The sequence below is a fragment of the Psammomys obesus genome, unplaced genomic scaffold, assembly GCF_907164565.1.
Source record: "Psammomys obesus unplaced genomic scaffold, mPsaObe1.curated_primary_1811, whole genome shotgun sequence".
NCBI lineage: Eukaryota > Metazoa > Chordata > Mammalia > Rodentia > Muridae > Psammomys > Psammomys obesus.
Genome location: NW_026587759.1, coordinates 2,113,750 through 2,134,700, shown reverse-complemented (window position 1 = coordinate 2,134,700; position 20,951 = coordinate 2,113,750). Strand labels below are relative to the sequence as shown.

The following is a 20,951-nucleotide window of genomic DNA, read 5'->3' as shown; positions in this document are numbered from 1 at the left end:
ATACAGGTTCCATAGCCAGAGGTTTGCCTTAGGCCCCAGTTTCAGAGAAGCTGGGGAAAGCCTGTCAGGGGAAAGGTTATCTACCATGTGGCAATAGAGATAGCTCTGCAAGTCTGACCCTAGATAGGTATAGTTATTCTCTGCCATAAATCCTCCAATCAAACAGTATCTTGCAGAGAAATGAATGAAATATTAGGGTTTAATAGACTAGAAAACAATAATATGGTTTAGGGAAAAAAGTCCTTTGAATAGGAAAAGTGATGATTTAATTAAATTTCTGCGCATGGTAGAAATTGGAAAAGACAAATGTAGAAACTTTCTCTGCCCTCCATCTGGGGCATAGAGTTAATATTGGTGACTTTAAAGACAAACAAGGTCTACCCAAGAGAAAAACATGAATGTGGACCAAGAGGAGAAAGAAAGAATATTTTGTCATTATTACTAATCATCATCATCACTATTAAAAAGTGTATATGTGTGTGCAACATGGGCCTCTAGAGGTCAGAACCGAGTAGTGGGTTCTTTGGGACTGGAGGCATAGGCAGTTGTGAACCACAACTGTTGGGAACCAAAACTGCCTGCTGCAAAATGAGTAAGTGCTCTTAACTGCCAAGCCATCTCTCCAGCCCAAAAACAGGAATCTTAAAACTAGATTAAATGGAGACTATTGGTCTCAGTTCACTTTTCTTCTAGTATATTTCTTTAAACAATTGTGGGGCAAAAAAGAAAGAAAAAAATTCTTCATATGCAACTGTTGCTTAACAATATAAGCTTATTTTCTTAAGGGCTATTTTTGGTCCTTGCATTTTATTAAGTGTAGCAATCTTTGATGCATGTGAACATTGGTGAGGAGCAAATAAAAATATTCCTATATAGCGGTGGGTCATGAGGACAATTGGGTTTTCTAAACCTAAAATTCCATCAAAAAGGAAAACTTCAGTTTCAGTGCTACACTGACCACATCCTATATAAATGCCGGCACTGACTACCTCCTGACTAGATGCTGAAAGTGACCACATCCTATATGGATGCCGACACTAACCACGTCCTGAATGGATGTGGAAACTGACCACATTCTATTTGGACGATGAAACAGTGCGTCTCTGTGGGTGCCAAAACTGACAGCCTCATATGTGCATGCTGAAACGGACCACGTCCTGAAAGGGTATTGAAAGGGAGCACCTCCTGAATGGGTTGGGAAATTGACCATGTTCTATATGAATGCTAAAACTCATGACCTCCTGAATGGGCGCTGAAACTGAGCATCCTGTATGGATTCTGATTGGGCATTGAAACTGATCACCTCCTAAATGGGTGGGAAACGGACCACCTCCTGCATGTTGGAACCGACCACCTCCTGACTGGGTTCTTGGGTCAAAGGGACTGTTGGAAGCATGTGGCAAAATTACATAAAGATTTAGGAGACATCACCTTTAAAGTAATCTTTTCTAAAAGCTTTCTTACTCAGCAGGCTTTTTTGTTGTTGTTCCTAAGGAGCCTTATATGCTAGTAAGTCTTTTCCTGAGTTCTAAAAGTGACCTTTTAAACAGCAGCTAGTACCATGTTTACAGATATTTCCACAAGATAAAATACCACAGCAAAAAGTATATTGTCTGAAACATAGCACATGGCTTAAAGTGCCTCTGTTGGCATTTAAGTGGTGAAAATAAATCAGTGATATCTAGTCAAAGTTACACTTTGATATGTGAAGAATCTGTACAAGTATAAACATGTACAATATACAAGTACATGTTTAGAGTATGGTGGGGGCTGTGGTGCCAGATAAGAAAAATGCATTTTACAGGTAGACCTAAATTTTTATGCTGTTGTGATTTTTAACTGACCTGTCTCTTTTCATCATGTAGTGCCTATATATTTATGTCCATAAATATAGAGAATGACTAATGGTATAACTCACCTCTTAAAAAACAGTTTGTTTTCTTAGCCGCTAAACAGGTGTGTGTGTGTGGGGGGGGGTTGTTGTTGTTGTTGTTTGAAAAACTACTTACCCCAGACAAGAACAATGTATCTCAGTGGAATGAAGTACAGAATAACTGTGAACACACAGAGGGCTACAATGGCCAGCCAGCTTAAGAATGGGACAGTCCAGTTGAAAGTACTGAATGGAAAAGTAACAAATCAGTATTGTGACCACTTAACACTTTAATAAACAATGGTTAAAATAAAAAAGGCTTTGACTAATACAGTTGCCTGTCAGAGGACTAGGGTAGTCATAACCTGTTCAGTTCGTGAGTACAGGGCCCAGGTAAAGGATCTTGCTAGAAGCCACATTAGGCGGTCCAGGGATTTCAGAGTCTAAAGCCAGTGCACAACTTGGGTGCCCCCTATATAGTAAAAATATTTTTTGTTTTGTTTTGGCTACTAAAAATTGTGCCCATCCTTGTGAATTTTTAATTTTTATACAATAGTATATCTCAGGGCCTGCTATTCATTCTCCTAAAAACTCTATATTCCCATGCCAAGACGAAGATGTTTGCAGTAACTGCTGAAAGTGCAACTCTTAGAGCACTGTGTGAGACTTCAATTCTGGGATTCCTTTAGGAAGACTCACTTCCTATTCAGCTTCCTTTCAAATAGAGCTGGAATCGGCACAGGACAGTTAGCTTTATGGAATGTCATTTGCCATCATTGCCCTTGTTTAGGAATGAATGGGCATCTAAGAAAGAAAATCAGTGCTGCCTGCTCTACTTGTAGTACTTTTAACACAGGAGAGCATGGTCTGTAGTGAATTTGTGGGATAAGCTATAAAAAAAAAAAAAAAAAAAAAGAAGTCCGAACCAGGGGTGGGGAGCAGAAGAGAGCAGGACAGAGCTGCTGTGTTCTCAGTGTCCACATGCTGCTACAGACTGGGGCCCAAAAGATGTAAGGTAGGATTGACTGTCTGGTGCTGACAGGAACTGTCTGGGGGCCATGTGCATGCCATACTGACTCAGCCTGGGCGCCTGACAAGTGAAGCTAGCCAGTTCTGTGTCGGCAAGGTGCTCACAGGTATGAGCATACAGTGTGACATAAACTAAGTTACGATGAGCCCCAAATGTATGCTTTCATGCTGTGCTATGGTGAAAGGAAATGGGGCAAGGAAAAATGATTCAGAGAAAACAGGCTAAAGAAGAGAGAAGATATGACTTAGTCTTTAGAATTCTGAGACTGTTGCATAGAAATACATTTAGGGGTGAAAAGGAGGTGGTTTTGTGTAGCATGTATAAAAAAAAGTTGAAACTCAGCACAGGTGCATAAGTTTACATAAGTGGAAATTCATTAAATAAAAAAAAAAAAAACGTACAAAATAAAATGGTTTATCCCTTGCAAGATGGACAGCACCAGATGATAACTCATACTTTTGGTTTAAATAATTTATTCCTTTTAAATTCTGTATGTGTCCAAGGATCAAGGTCTGCAGAATACCAGCTGCCATGAATAATAAATGAAGAGTAGATATGAAACTCAGGAAGTGCATGCTTGTCCAGATACAGATCAGCCTTTCTTAAATAGGTATTAATAATTGTTATAAGCCAGTCATCAAATAGTTAACTAGTGAGAGGCCATGGTATATTTTGAATAGTCAGTTACTATCAATACACTATTGTATTTTTTTGGGGGGAAAGTATTTGTTTCAGAAAGTATATTAGAAATAGAGTATGATGGCATGTGCCTGTGATCCCAGCACTTTTGTTGTTTCTCTAGATCAACTATTTCCTAAAATTATTTTTTTCTAGTAAAAGACCCAAATTTGAATTAATCTGATTGCCCTGTTTTTCAATAACCCTTGGAGTGAGGCTTTTTAAAATTAGTATTGTTTTTTTAAAATTAGTATTGTTATTGTTGTTTTGGTGAGACAGGCTCTCAATATGTAGCTACAATAAACTCAGACTCATAATTTCTTGTCTCAACAGAAAACAAAATGCATTAGTAAATAAAATTATCTAAAATAAAACCATATAAGATTAAGAATATAAATTTCAGCTGAGCATAGGGTCACATGCATTTAATCTCAAAACTGGGGAAACAGGCAAGCAGATCTCTGTGAGTTCCAGGCCTTCCTGGTCTGTAGAGTTCCAGGACAACCAGAGTGAATTAGTGAGAAAAAACAAAAATTCCAGTGTTTGTGTGCCTGTGTGTTTGTGTGTTCCTTGACTGTGTGTGTGTGTGTGTGTGTGTGTGTGTGTGTGTGTGTGTGTGAGTGAAACTTATTCCCTCACTGGGTATGGCAGCACACAACTTTAATCCAGCATTTGAGAGGCAGGTGAATCTCTGACTTCCTGGCCAGCCACACCTACACAATGAGAACATGTCTCAAAAATAAAAACAAATGCAAAAACCACATACACACATAAGACAAAACATAAATGGGGCAGAACATTGCCTCAATGGTATAGAACACTTGTTCTTGCAGATGACCCAGTTTCAATTCTTAGCACCCACATGATGGCTCAACTATCTGCAACTCCAGTCCCAGGGAATCCAATGCCCTACCTCCATGGCCACCAGGTACACATGTGCTACACACACATACATAAAGGCACAACACTTAGAATAAGTAAATCTAAAAAATACTTTTACTTAAAAAGAATTCCTTTATAATTGCAAAATTTTTGTGATTTATTTTCTTAAGTGATGAAATGTGGCTTATTTCTTGATTACATGAAACTTGGTAAAAGGGGATCCAAGATGGCAGCAACCAGCATGCACCATATCTGAGGGGCAGAGGATCTAAAACTCCGAAATTGGTGAGTAGAGGGGCAGCGAAACCCAGAACGACATTGAGGCTTCCAGGGAGAAAGGAGACTAACTGTTAACTGAGACCATTTGTATTCGGATCACCCGCGGACTTCTCTGGGGATTTCACTGGGGTCTTCTCCACAGGTACTTCCCCTAAACCACCTCCCCACTCTCCCCTTGGTGGAGGCAGCAGAGCAGCCCGCAGTGCTCGCCACAGAGCAGAGTGCCCGACCTGCAGTGCTGGCTGCTCCTAGCAAAGAACCCCTTGCTCGGGATCTGGGACAGAGACTACTCAATCTTCCAGGCACTCCCCTGCACTGGCCTCCATATTTCTTCCCTGGTGGAGGTGGAGGCTGTGGAGATGAACCACAATGCCTGCCACAGAGCACAGTGTCTGGCTCCCAGTGCTGGCGGCTCCAACTTCTGAGCTGACAGATCCACATTTGCCCCAGAAGGATCAAATCAGAGAGTAGAGAACAAGGGGAACCGATTGGTCCTGCTGGAGAGTGAGTGTGCCTTCCAGTGCTCCCAGAGCCCCAGATCCAGGGTCCCTCTATGCTAGCAGCCAGACATCAAATCCCTACCACCCACAACCCCATTGTGGGCAATTTAGGGATTCTGGGACAGCGTTTTCAACATTGAAGCCCCTGTTCTGCGGGTCCACCAGTGAATTCTAGGCAAACAAGTCCTGGAGCACAGACAGATATGCATACCAGTGGCCTGTAGGCCACTGAGGTATTCAGGGAATCTGTGCATGCTAACAGCGCCCACAAACAGTGTCAGCATCACATTCCTTCCTTAGGTACAGGTGAAACACCAACACGCACCCTCAAACCAGTGGACCTCTCTCATCTTCCTGAAGAATACTCCAGACACGGGAGAAAGATGGACCCAGACTGAAGTACAGACTCCAGGAACAAACAGTGAGGGTTACAGATAAGCAGATGGCCAGAGGCCGGTGTAAGAACACACCCAACAAAAATCAGGACATCATGGCTTCACAAGCAAGCCCCCAAATCAATGGACATTTCAATTCATCAGAAACACAGGAAAATGCCTTTAAAGCTATGCTTATCCAGTTATTTAGAGGCACATTAAAGATGAAATGAACAAATCTCTCTGAGAAATAGCCACACAAATAGAGGCACATAAAGAGGAAACGAACAAAGCTCTCAAAGAAATAGACATGCAATGGAGGCAAATAAAGAGGAAATGAACAAGGCTCTCAAAAAAATACAGGCAAATACAGCCAAACAAATAGAGGTAGGTACAAGTAGAGGCACATTAATGGCATACAGAGAGGAAACAAACAAAAAAATATAGAAGCCATCATAGAAAGACAGGAATCCACATTCAGATAAAGATAAAGGAAGTGGTGCAAAACATGAAAACAATTAGAATCAATAAAGAAAACACAAACAGAGAAAACCCTGGAGCTGGAGAACTTAGAGAAAAGATCAGGAACCACAAAGGTAAGCATCACCAACAGAATATAAGAGATGGAACTGAGAATCGCTGGTGCTGAAGATACACTTGCAGAAATTGATACTTCTCTCAAAGAAAAATTAAAATCAGAAAACTCTCAAACACAAAACATCCAAGAAATTGAGGATGCCATGAAAAGAATAACAAGAACAGATAAAAAAGAAGATACCAGACTCTAAGGTCCAGAAAATATTTTCAAGAAAATCATAGAAGAAAATTTTCCCAACTTAAAGGAAGAGATGTCCATAAACATACAAGAGGGCTACAGAACACCAAACAGACTAGACTAGAAAATGTCACATCATAGTCAAAACACTAAACAAACAGAACAAAGAAAAAATATTAAAAGCAACAAGGGAAAAAAGCCAAGTAACATATAAAGGTAGACCTATCAGAATCATACCAGACTTCTCAACAGAAAGTATGAAAGCCAGAAGGGCCTGAGCAGATGTTATGCAGAATTTAAGGGACCACAGATGCCAACCCAGACTACTATACCAAGCAAAGCTTTTCAATCAACATAGATGGAGAAAACAAAATATTCCATGACAAAACTAAAAAATATCTACACAGCAACCCAGCCCTACAGAGGATACTAGAAGGAAAACTCCAACGAAAACAACTACAAACAAGAAAACGTAGGATATAGATAACTACACAACAAAAAAATTAAAAGAAAACAAGCAATGAAACACAGTAACACCAACTTCACAATAAAAGGAACTAACATTCATTGGTCACTACTATCTATTAACATCAATGGACTCAACTCTCCAATAAAAAGACACAGACTAACAGAATGGTTGCAGAAACAGGATCCAACATTCTGCTGCATCCAAGAAATAAAACACTCTGCAACAAAGATAAACACTACCTCAGAGTAAAGGGCTGGAAAAATGTTTTTCAAGCAAACAGACCCAGAAAACAAGCTGGGGTAGCTATCTTAATATCTAATAAAATAGACTTTCAACCAAAATTAATCAAAAAAGATGAAGAGGGGCACTACATTCTCCTCAAAGGAAAAATCCACCAGGAGGACATCATTATTGTGAACATCTATGCCCTAAATACAACAGCGCCTACATTAGTAAATGAAACATTATTATTAAAGCTTAAATCACACATCGATTCCAACACCTTAATAGTGAGAGACTTCAACACCCCACTTTCACCAAGGGACAGATCATCTAGACAGAAGCCTAATAAGGAAATAAGGGCACTTATAGAGGTCCTCAATCAAATGGACCTAATAGAAGTCTATAGAACTTTTCACCCAAAGTCAAAAGAGTATGCCTTCTTTTCAGCACCTCATAGAACCTTCTCCAAAATAGACCATATAGTTGGTCACAAAGCAAGCCTTAACAGATACAAGAAGATTGAAATAATTCCTTGTATTCTATCTGACCACCATGGACTAAAGCTGGACCTCAACAACAACAGATATAGCAAAAAACCTACACACACATAGAAACTGAACAACTTGCTACTCAATGAGAGCTGGATTAAGGAAGCAATAAAGAAATAAATTAAATACTTCCTAGAATTCAATGAAAATGAAGGTACAACATACTCAAACTTACTGGACACAATGAAAGTAGTTCTAAGAAGAAAATACACAGCACTAAGTACTTTCAAGAAGAAATTTGAAACATCTCATAAAAGCAACTTAATGGCCCAACTGAAAGCCCTAAGGGGGAGGGGGAAGAAGCAGATACACCCAAGAGAAGCAAATGGCTAGAAATACTCAAGCACAGGGCAGAAAACAATAAATTAGAATCAAATAAAACTATTCAAAGAATCAATGAAACCAAGAGCTGGTGCTTTGAGAAAATCAACAAGATAGTCAAGCCCTTAGCCAAACTAACTAAAAGGCATAGAGAAACTGTCCAAATCAGCAAAATCAGAAATGAAAAGGGGGACATAACAACAGACACTAAGGAAATCCAAACAATCATTAGGTCTTACTACAAAAGCCTGTATGCCCCAAATTTGAAAATCTAAAGGGAATGGACAATTTTCTTGATAGCTTCCATTTACCAAAATTAAGTCAAGATTAAGCAGAAATATTGAATGGTCCTATATCCCCCAAGGAAATAGAAGCAGTCATCAACAGTCTCCCTTCCAAAAAAAAGCTCAGGGCCAGATGGATTCAGTGCAGAATTCTACCAGACCTTCAAAGAAGTGCTAACTCCAATTCTCTTCAAACAGAAGGAACATTACCAAACTCATTCTATGAAGCCACAGTCACCTTGATACCTAAACCACACAAAGACCCAACAAACAAAAAAGAGAATTTTAGACCTATCTCTCTTATGATGAACATTGATGCAAAAAAAATGCTCAATAAAATACTTGCAAACTGAATTCAAGAACACATAAAAGTTATCATCCATCATGACCAAGTAGGCTTCATCCCAGGCATGTAGGGGTGGTTCAATATATGAAAAGCCATCAATATAATCCACCATGTAAACAAACTGACAGACAAAAACCACGTGATCATCTCCTTAGATGCCAAAAAAGCATTTGACAAAACCCAACACCCATTTATGTTTAAAGTCTTGGAGAAATCAGGGATACAAGGCACATACCTAAACACAGTAAAAATAATATATGGCAAGCCGATAGCCAACATCAAACTCAATGGAGAGAAACCTAAATCAATCCCACTGAAATCAGGGACAAGGCAAGGCTGCCCACTTTCTCCATATCTCTTCAGCATAGTTCTGGAAGTCCTAGCTAAAGCAATAAGACAACTAAAGAAGATCAAGGGGATACAAATCGGAAAGGAAAAGGTCAAAGTGTCACTATTCGCAGATGATATGATATTATACATGAGCGACCCCAAAAATTCGACCAGAGAACACCTAATATCCAGAATATATAAAGAACTCAAGAAATTAAAAAGCAACAAATCAAGTAATCCAATTACAAAATGGGGTACAGAGCTAAACATAGAATTCTCTGTAAAGGAGTAGAGAATGGCAGAGAAACACATAAATGCTCAATGTCCTTAGTCACCAGGGAAATGCAAATCAAACGACCTGAGATTTCACCTTACACCCATCAGAATAACTAAAATAAAAAACTCTAGTGACAATACATGCTGGAGAGGATGTGTAGAAAGTGGAACCCTCCTCCATTGCTGGTGGGAATGTAAACTTGTACAACCACTTGGAAATCAATCTGGCACTTTCTCAGACAATTAGGAATAGTGCTTCCTCATGATCCAACTATGCCACTGCTAGGCATATATCCAAAATATACTCAAGTACACAACAAGGACATTTGTACAACAAGGAAATCATGAAATTTGCAGGTAAATGGTGGGAACTAGAAAAGATCATCCTGAGTGAGGTGTCCCAGGAGCAGAAAGACACACATGGTATGTACTCACTTATAAGTGGATATTAGACATATAATATAGTTTAAACGTACAAAAATCTGTACAAACAGCTTCTAAAGAAGCTAAGCAAGAAGGAGGACCCTGGGTAAGATGATCAATCCTCACTCAGAAAGACAAACAGATTGGACAGTGGAAAAGTGAGAAAACAGGAAACAGGACAGGAGCCTAAACACAGAGGGCCTCTGAAATTCAGACTCAACCCTGCAGTATATCAAAGCAGATACTGGGACTCATAACCAAACTTTGGGCAGAGTGCAGGGAATCTTATGAAAGAAGGGGGAGATAGAAAGACCTGGAGATGATAGGAGCTCCACAAGGAGAGCAAAGGTACCAAAATACCTGGGCCCAGGGGTCTTTTCTGATACTCCAACCAAGGACCATTCATGGATATAACCTAGAACCCCTGCTCAGATGTAGCCCATGGCAGCTCAGTATCCAAGTGGGTTCCCTAGTAAGGGGCACAAGGTCTGTCTCTGATTTGCACTCAGTGGCTGACTCTCTGACCACCTATCCCTGATGGGGGAGCAGCCTTGTCAAGCCACAGAGGAGGACAATGAAGCCAGTTCTGATGAGACCTGATAAGCTAGGGTCAGATGGAAGGGGAGGCAGACCTCCCCTATCAGTGGACTTGGAGAGAGGCTTGGGAGGATATGAGGGAGGGATTAGGAGGGAATGAGGAAGGGGGCTACAGCTGGGATATGAAGTGAATAAACTGTAATTAATATAAAAAATAAAATTAAAAGAAACTTGATAAAATATATTTAAATCTTACAGTATAGTTGTCTTCTTTACATGAAATCTATGAGGTCAGATTGTTTTTCTATCATGACTTCAAATTCTTTTTAAGAATAAAGTCAGGATGAAAAAAAGAATGCTAAAATTACGACAGTGTTATTTCTTCAAAGCTACAAGTATGACTTCTTTCTAACCAAATGTTCTAAATTTCAGGAAGGAAATTGACATAACCATCACATAACCATGGACTTAAAAACCAAAAAAACACAAAATAAATTATGACAAAACTTAACAATAGATCATCCAGGAGTGACCTGTGCCAGACACGTATGGGATTTCATTCTGAGAGTCAAGTCAACACCATCCCATAGAAGGCCAGAGTGCACACGTCAGCATCACTTACTTCTTTATTCTTTCGCCAAAGGAAGCCACTTCATCTAGGATATTCTGGACACTGACACAGACTTCCTGGATAGCATAGATTTTATTCATAAATCCTTTTTTTTCACCATCCTAAAATGCAATAAAAAGAAAGAAATTCTGAATGAGTAAAAGGTATGTATTGGTTCTTGCCTTTTTTTTTGTTTGTTTGTTTGTTTATGGATATTTGGAGCTCGTAAAAATTTCAGGAAAAACGACATGAGGAGGAATGTACCAGATGGCTGCAATTCCAGAAACTTGAATTCTATTGCCCTTACACTGATGAACAGAAACATGGAGGTAGAGCTAGTTTTGGTATGCAGATATGAGAGGAAGAATTGCCAAACCTGACACAAGACCCATTTAGCAAACCCAGTCTCTCTCCTCATAAGCAACCTCTCTGTTTTTGAACATGGTTCCCTGGCACTTACTGTGTAACTGAGAGTGGCTTTGAATGCTTGATCCTCTTCTACACTCCTGAGTGCTAGGACTACAAGCATGTGCTATTACACCACACTCAGGCTTATGTGGCACTGGAGATCAAATCCAGGGCTTTGATCATACAAGCCAAGCACTCTAGGAACTGAACACAAGCCCAGCCTCAAAGCCAGTTTCTTGACCCCACCACCTATACACCTTAGCTGGGTCTCCACATATGTCCTTGAATATTTTGTTTTCTATTTTCTATTGAACCAAGGGACTTTTGAAAAACCCTATCACTGAACTGTATCTCCAGACTTAACTGAACAAATCCTTCAATGGCGTAAAATACTGGGTACAAACAAGAATACCTAAGAGCAGTAAAAACTGATAAAACAAACAAACAAGCAAAAAAACTAGTACTGAGATGCAGTAACTGGACACTCCTAGATAAGACACACACTAATCTTCAAAACAATGTTCAGATAGTCTATGGTTGCTTATGCTGGTAGCCAAAGTTCTAATACCTCCTTTTTTGTATATACTTCAACCAAAATCTTGAAATCAAGAAATGCTTGTATACCAGGGAATGAGTGGGAGGGGATTAAGTATAACACACCCTGTGCATGGTGTGAACCTAGGAAAATGTGCATATTTTATAATTTTAGCTCCAAAGGAAGAAATAGTGGTGGCCTTTCACGATAGAATTCAGCTTGGTAGCCTAGCATCACAGACACTTGCCTAGGTTGTTTGGTGGAGACCATCCAACCCAGATTCCATGACTCCATTTCTCCATGCCAGCTTGAATGTCTATGGAAATATAGATCCAATTTCATTACTTTAACTTCTTTTGAACACTTGCAGACTGTGCCAGAACACTTGAGACCTCATGTGGCAGTTAGTGCTTGCTGAAAGCAGCCAGGAAGCTAAGATAATAATGTCATGTTGCACATTTATATACTAAATTTCACTTTGAAAGAGTCCTAACACTGTATTGTGAGTACTTGGCCAGGGCTGGCATTCTGCTGTTCTGCCACCTAGAAACCAAGGACAAATGGATCACGGGTGCAAAGGCTCCCTCCAAGGACTTCACAGTACCCTGGGACCAAGGCCATGTAGGCCAACTTTATAATTTGATCATAATTGCAGATACCAATCAGAGTTCTTATTTCAAATTTAATTTCAATAGAAGAATCTTCTACATTAGTCATTGTAGTGGCTTGAATAGGTATGGCCTCCATAGACTCATGTGTTTGAATGGTTGGCCCATGGAGAGTAGCACTATTAGGAGGTGTGTCCTTATTAGAGGAAGTGTGTTACTGTGGAGGTGGGGCTTTGAGGCTATATATGCTCAAGCTCCACCCAATGTGGAACAGTCGCTCCTTGCTGCTTGTGGATTAAGATGTAGAACTCTTGGCTTTCTATCCAGGGCCATGTGTACCTGGACACCACCATGCTTCCTGCCATGATGACAAGGGACTAAACCTCTGAAACTCAAGCCAGCCCCAATGAAATGTTTTTCCTTATAAAAGTTGCCTTGGTCATGGTGTCTTCACAGCAATGAAATACTAATTGAAACGGTTGTCTTATGCCAAAGAAGATTGTCAAGGGAGGTAGATAAGGGATAAGGTAAACCCCATAATATAGGAAGTAATTCCATACCCAGCATTCTCCACTCTATTCAAAAGTCACCCTTCGCTGACCACGACACACCAAGATGCATCAATTTCTTATGTATTCTCCCTCTTCATTTTACAAAACAAAATATTAATTCCACCCAGGCAATCTTATGTAATTGTACATTTTAGATAAAGTGAATAACCAATGGCTTTCTGGTTGTTTTAATAACTTCAAAGTTGGCCTGATCCTTAGTATCAGTTGACTTCTTTTATGTCTATGAAGCAAAGTGCTCTTATTATCTATTCTGTATGTAGCAAAAAAAAAAAAAAAATCAACACAGAACAAACAAACAAAAACAAAACTCTGCAGGACTGGAGTATGCGCCAGTGGTAGACTGCATGCTTAGCACATCTCTAGCCCCAATATCCAGCTCCAGAAAAGAAAAATAAGCCAGCTGAAGGCATTGTGTGTATAGGGAAAGCTCCTCTGAACATAAGGTTCTTGTTCAGGGCCATGTGCTGTTTTTCACGATAACAACAAAGTACTTTGATATAACCTCAAAAAATTATGAAAACAAATATGGCCACATTATAATGTAGAATACTGGGAGGGGGTTGGTTGAATGTACATATTTATTGCAATTTCAACCAAATCCTTGTATTTGGAGAAGACAGAAATGGAGAGAATTTGATAAAGTGCTTCTAAATTTGCTTGGAAGATAAATATGTAACTGTAGTCAAGACATTTCTATAAAAGGGGGAAATCATGAGAAAACATTTTGTAGACCACATGCTTAATTAAAATGAAACATGAATACCGGGAAAAAGCTAATATATAAGGCATCATGCTGGATGCATGCTTGTAATCCCAGCACTCAGGGTGTGGAGGCAGTATGACCAAGAATTCAAGGCCAGAGTGGGCTATTCGAGATACTGTCAGCAAAAAGTAGGGCAGGGTTTCATCATATAGAAGGAATTTGTGAATGAGCAATTTAGTTGCTATTTATAGAAAACAGTTTATGGAAAACTATGCTAAACTCTCAACTCCATTAGGTAGTCTAAGTCTACATCAATCTTTACCTTAAATATATTCTAAAGTAATGTTTAAAGCTAAATGCTGTAAGTAAATTATAAAGACAATATAGATATTTACTTACATTGGTAGGAAAGAATTTTCTAAAAACAAGCATTTAAAAAATGACAGAAAAAAATTGATAGCAGTGATTTCATAACATTAAAAACTGTGCCAAAAGTCGCCGTAACTTTAAAACTTTCAGGTTGAGATACAGGCTGTGCTATAGTGTGTCCTAAGCATGTGTGAATCTTTGGCCTTTGAGCTGCAGCACTATCAAAAAGAGGTTTTAAAGACTAGCTAGGTAAAACAATAGCAACAAATATTCCAGTTGACAGTATGATATTCCCAGTGTGCTCATGCAATAAGCTCCTGTAAATATTTTTGTTGCAGTCTTGTTATAAAATTAACAACAACAAAAAAAAAACATTAACACATTGAATAGGACTATTTTGGCAACCACAAAACATGAAAATTTTAATGATGAAATACTTATGGTCTACTTCAAATAAGTGAAAAATTAAAATGATACATAAAACTTTTCAATGAAATTAACATTTTATATTTAAACTCCCCCTCCCAATATTGAAGAAAGAAAGAAAAAAAAGAAAGAAAGAAAGAAAGAAAGAAAGAAGAAAAAGGGAAGTTAGAATTATTCACAGGGCATGATTTTACTTTGGCTTTTGTGTATTTTGAACTTTAATAAGCTTTAGGTAATTTTGAAAAAAAAAAAGAGACAAACACATGTTCAGTGAGTACTATACAGTGCTTCTCATATATCCAATCCAACCCTCATAACCAGCTTTAGTATCCTTTCACTACTGCTAGAAACTGCGGCTCCAGAGAACTGTCAGGGTCAGGCTGGCGCTGGAACAGGCCAGTATCAGTGGCTTTTTCATCCTGTGAGAGAGATTTCAGTTCCTCTCTAAAGCTTCAGTAGGATAAGCAAGTGGGAAAAAGGAAATATTTACTTGTATGACCCTAACTAGCCTTAAGGCTCATCATGCAGCTAAATTCTTCAGCAAGAAACTGCAATCCAGAAGTTTCCCTCAAGGGTAGGAAGGGAAGATGTGTGAGGAATCTCAGAATTACCATAAATGACATGCTGCATAGAGGATCCTCAGCACCAGAGCCACTACAGCGGCAATTTTAAATAGTTACTTTTAAAATTCAGTTCTTGAATAGGATTCTTAAAAATTGGCTCATACAATTTCTTTGTTTTTCTCTCACTTTGATCTCACTGCCACTCCCATGCCACTGTCATCAGAATAAGATAGGCTTGCCGAAAAGTTGGTAAAGTTTGGGGAAGCAAATACACTGGGGTAAAATGTTTATCGCACAATCTCTTTCATCAGATTCTATATCCCTTCACTGTGGTCGCCAGCCAATGAAGTAATTACTCTTTATATATAGTATATGACCCAAAACTGCAATGGGTAATGAAATTGCTCCATGTTGCATTCCAATATTTCACACCTTCCCCCTAATGTTCAATACTTTATTAGTAGGGAATAAATTGGTACATTTCTTTTATTGTCATTTTTGCTTTCTTTTATAAGCCAGTTTGGATGAAAGAAATACCACAGAGTAGTTAATCATCCAAAGGCTCAGTAGTGACATTGGTTTAAAAATGATTAATATTTCTTTTCAACATGTAAAAAAAAAGTTACTTGTAGAAAACACTGAACCTGATAGAAAAAAAAAGTGGAGAACAGTCTTGAATGCATTGGAACAGGAGATAACTTCCTGAACAGAACACCAATCATGTAGACATTAAGATCAACAATTAATAAATGAGACCTCATAAAACTGAAAATATTTTGTAAGGCAAAGGACACCATCAAAAGGACAAAATGGCAGCCTACAGAATAGGAAAAGATCATTACCAATCCCCTATCTGACAGGGGACTAATAAAAAAACTCAAGAAGCTGGACATTGACAAACCAAATAATCCAATTAAAAAGTGGAGTACAGAGCTAAACAGAGAATTCTCAATCGAAGAATCTCATAAAGATGAAAGGCACTTAGTGAAATGTTCTATATCCTTAGCCATCAGGAAAATGCAAATCAAAATGACTCTGAAATTTCATTTTACACCTCTCAGATGAGCTGAGCTCAAAGACACAAGTAACAGCAAGGAGGCAGAGCAAAGAGAACCCTCCTCCATTGCTGGTGGGAGTGAAAACGTATACAGCCACTTTGGAAATCAGTCTGGAGCTTTCTCAGAAAATTGGGAATAGTGTTATCTGAAGACCCAGCTATACCACTCCTGAGCATATACCCAAAAGATGTTCCACCATTCCACAAGGATATTTGCTCAATTATGTTCACAATAGCTTTTTTCTAATAGCCAGAAACTGTAAACAACCTAGATGTCCCTCAACTGAAGGATAGATAAATAAACTGTGGTACATTTACACAGTGGAATATTACTCAGATATTAAAAACAATAACATCATAAAACTTGCAGATAAATGGATGGAGCTAGAAAAGATCATCCTGAGTGCGGTAACCCAGACCCTGAAAAACAAACATGGAATGTACTCACTTAGAAGTGGATATTAGCCATAAAGATTACTTTTTAGGCCAAAATTGTGCTACAATCCACAGACCAAAGAAACTAAGTAACAAAGAGAGCTTAGAAGGTGGTGGGGAGTCACATGACTCTCAGAGCAGGAAAAACAGAATAGACATTGCAGGTGCATGGGGGAAGGGGACTGGATGGGGGTGGGGGATGGGAACAGGAGGATTAGTTGTGGGGAGGACAGGAGAGAGTACTGGGAGAGAACACTGGAATGAGGGTGCATCCCTGGGATAAGCTAAAAACCCAAGGCAATGGAAACTCCCAGGTAGCTATGAGGGTGATACTAGCTAAGACTCTTAGCAATGGGGGTTACAGAGCCCAAATGAAGCAAGACTTCCAATGAAGTGACTGGGACACCAACTCAGCCACAAAACCTGCAACCAACAAATTTTCCTGCGTTCAAGATGTGCTGATGTAAAAGGTAGAACAGGAATGTAGGAGTGGTCAACCATGACTGGTCCAGGTGGAGACCCAGGCCCATTCCTGAGAGCCAGGGACCAGAGGCTGGATAGTCCAGAAACCCACAACAGAACTAAATATGAATGGCGAAAAAAGAAAAAAAAGTTAATTAAATGATTCCTAATGATATTCTGCTATACTCATAGATTGGTGCCTAGTTCAATTGTCATCAGAGAGGTTTCATCCAGCAACTGATGGAAATAGATGCAGAGACCCACAACCAAATATTAGGCAGAGTTTGGGGAATCCTGCAGAAGAAGGGGAAGAAGGATTGTAAGAGCCAGAGGAGCCAAGCACACCACAAGCAAACCCACAGAATCAACTAACCTGGGTCCAGAGGGGCTCACCGAGACTGAACTGCCAACCAGGAAGGCTTCATGGGTTTGACTAGGCCCTTCCCATATATGTTACAGTTGTGTAGTTTGATCTTCTTGTGGGACTCCTAACAGCAGGAGCAGGGGCTGTTTCTGACTTTGTTGCCTGCTTTTGAAGCCCTTTCCTCTTACTAGATTCTTTTGTCTAGCCTTAATAGAAGAGGGATGTCTATTCTGACTGCAACTTGATATCCAATGAGGTGGCCCTTTTCTGAAGAGAAACAGAGGATGAAAGGATGGGGGTGGAGGAAGGGGAGAGGGACTGGGAAGAGAGGAGGGAAGAAAACTGTGGTCAGAATGTAAAAGAAAATTAAAACAATAAAAAGGAAAACAGTTTATAACTATAAATTTTAAATTGTATAACCATTTAGATTCTATGTAATATAATTTTTTATTACACTACTTTACAGCCTGATCCTAGCCCCCTACCTCTTCTCCTCCCAGTCCCACCCTCATGCCCCTCTCCTTCCATTCTCTCCTCTTCTTCTCAGAGAAGGGGAGGCCTCCAAGGGGTCTTGATCTGGATGAGAACAGGAAGCCAAAGTGATAGGCTTGAGGGGTGTGAGCTCTAAGTCTCACTCCTCATGTTGAACCACCATCTCGCTTCAGTCACTGACGCATCTAGGGATCCGCCAACGTGGTAATTGCCAGCCTTACTGACATCATAGAAGGTCTATCTGGGGAACACCTGTGCTGTTCTGGCCATAGCAGATGTAGAATGCTTGTTCCAGATATTGCTATTACAAAATTGACTGGGCTTGAGACAGTGTTTGTCTTGAACTGAAAAGGAGGTTCATTTATTTTTTACCTTTCTAGAATAAGTATCTGTTCTTCTTTGCTGTTGCTTTCTCTGACACAAAGTAGCCTTATTTTTTTTTTTTCAGGAAAATGTGATACTAAAGATTATTGTATTCAGACAAGAACATCACCTGTGCTGCACAATATAAATGGACTTTTGGATACAAAGCAGTGCTCTAAGCTTCCTGATGGAATCCAGGAGGGAAACCAAAAAAAAAAAAAAAAAAAAAAAAAGGAAAGGGAAAAGGTTGTTAATAGAACTAAAAGAAATATGAAAAAGGGAAAGGCTAAAAGATCAAAGAGGAAGAGGGAAGAAGGTAATCTTATGCCAGGATAGCAAACATAAAATATAACTCTGCCCCCAGACCAGGGCATATGGTCACACTGTTCTTTGAGGAAAATATAGAGATTTGAGACACCTCGGTTAAAAGCTGGTTTTAGTTGACTTTTTCTTCTCCTTCAAAGTTTTGCTGTTTCACCGTGGCACAAACACATTACAAAGGCTGAGATTAGCTAAGATATAACTAGTTTATCATGGAACTCTGTGGACGAACACGGAGTCCAGGCATTTGGAATGTGTTTATGTTTTGTCCAATCCATATTCTACGCTAAGGACAGTTTGCTCTTCCCCCCTTTCCACAGTACTTTAGTAAGATGTGATTGACTTTTGTGCCTCTGATCTATTGAAACTGTATTGGTTAGCACATATAAAGATTGCGTAGAGACATCAAAAAAGGGATCAGATATTTTTTCTCTGCCAACATTTTCTTCTTTTTCAGATATAGAAAACTATATTTCAGCCCAAATCTAGAATACTGATTTCACAGAGAGCAGCTTGGCAACTCAAAGTCCCTTGGCGACTGAATCTTAGTTAAGTGTCTTCCTCGGTTCCTACTACACCGAGTCTTACCCGGTTTACTTGTGCCTGGGTCTTTTCTTGATATTTGTCTTAAGGCCAGGAGCTCCCTGTTGAGACTGAGAAGACCTGAGGCGTATTTAAGGTTAGGAGGGTGAGTAGTGATGGTTTTACATGCAGAACTTTTCTCTTCAGAGATAAACACCAGGTGTGCACTACTCACTCTTGCTCAGGCCCCTTAAATGTGCTCACTAAACATTTTTGTCCAAAGCCTCCCAAATAGAGCAGTTCTCAAAAAACTATATTTCAGGCATTTATGGAGAAATGATTAAATATGATAATAAATACATATAAAGTTCCTGTACAATCATGGCAGAAACAAAACATCTATAAATAACTAGTGTTTGTAGTACCATGAATTAAAAAAAATTAATTCAAATTATTTGTATTCCTTTTGGTTGATGTTTAAAAAAATTGAATTGTTATAGCAAATTTTTGACTGCAGGAGTATTTATGAATCTCTTTCTCTTTCTTTCTTTCTTTCTTTTTTCCTTCCTTCCTTCCTTCCTTCCTTCCTTCCTTCCTTCCTTCCTTCCTTCCTTTTGTTCCAGGTAACTTATTGTTTGCCTTTCAGATCCCATGGTAGAAAATGATTCTTTGCAATTTACACTGAGAAGATCTTTTCCTCCCCTTCTAGCTCAACAGAGGCTTTGTGTTCTGTTTGGCTTTTGGTTTACTTTTTTATTAAATTAATTAATTTTAAATTTTACTTCACATCTTAACTGTACTTTCCCCGCCCTTTGGTTTACTTTTTTACTGTGCCAGAATAAATAGCCGTATTTCTTTGCTGCTGTTGTACCCTCTGACACAAAGTAGTCTTATGCTTTTCACGACAGTCTGTAATAACACTGTTCTCCGTTTGTATGCAATAGAAAGATTATTGTAAAGCAACAGACATTCAGACAAAAACCTCACATGTGCAGCACAACATGAAATGGACTTTTAGACATTTGACAGTGCTCTAAACTCTATGATGGAACCCATGAGGGAAAGAAAGAAAGAGGAAAGGGAAGAGGATGTTAATAGAACTAAAAGAAAGGAGAAAGAGGAGGATGAGAAGGCTTTGGAGAACAGGCCCAGGAAACAGGAGAATGAGCAGGGACCTCAGAAGATGACTTGGATCAGAAAGAAAATGACACCAAAGCAGATTTCTAACCATGGAACCTCCAATTTAAAATGTTTATGAAAGTCTTCACATAAAATATTTACCTAATAAATGAAGACAAAACTTACTGAAAGTACACAAGGATGAGTGCCTGTTGTCACAGGGAGGTAACCTAAAGCCAGACTCTGCTGGGTAGGTCCCTCATTACTGAGATCCCGAGGGACACTTAATAGGCTTGTGGGCACTTGAAAGTCCATTCAGAACTACATGCCAACATCAAAGCCTTCAGTTCTTCTCCTTGTCATCAGGCAGGCCGCACACCTTCTCCTGAACCTTTCACCTTAGCTGCCATGAGCCTTTGGCCCATGGCCTATCTTCAAGACTTGGAATGAACAGAAAGGCCAAAGCGCCTATCTCTAGGCCAAATAACAGATGCCAAATAACCAAGTGGGAAATAAGGATCGATGACTACTTTTGCCCCTAAGTGCTGAAAGAAGAATCTGTGTGCCCATGGGGTTTTCTATAAAGTCCAGATGAACAGATTGAGGAAAGATTTTGAGAACATGAAAACCCAGACACTGCCCTCCTCAAACCTCCTTTGAGAGAGAGAGAGAGATAAAATCTTAAAAGCCTTTTTGCTTACACATTGCCATTTTAAAGCTAAGGTACAGAAGGCTGGGACTGAACATTTGCCTTCAATGCCTGAGGCCCTAGGTTCAATCCCCAGTACCCAATCCCAATCCCCGCCACCAAAGTTAGGAAAAAGTCACTTATTATTATTATTATTATTATTATTATTATTATTATTATTATTATT

At 39.2% G+C, this 20,951-nt stretch overlaps 1 protein-coding gene across 1 annotated transcript in view; it reads right to left on the bottom strand.

Annotated features, from left to right (window-relative positions):
- The window catches only part of Mctp1 (multiple C2 and transmembrane domain containing 1), a 570,389-nt gene that overhangs the window by 3,579 nt on the left and 545,859 nt on the right, over positions 1 to 20,951 (bottom strand). The window contains exons 18-19 of the mRNA XM_055604040.1: positions 10,770 to 10,879; positions 2,010 to 2,119 (exon numbers count right to left, since the gene is read on the bottom strand). Of these exons, the coding sequence (XP_055460015.1) occupies positions 2,010 to 2,119; positions 10,770 to 10,879 (220 nt within the window). The remainder of the gene's footprint in view (positions 1 to 2,009; positions 2,120 to 10,769; positions 10,880 to 20,951) is intronic.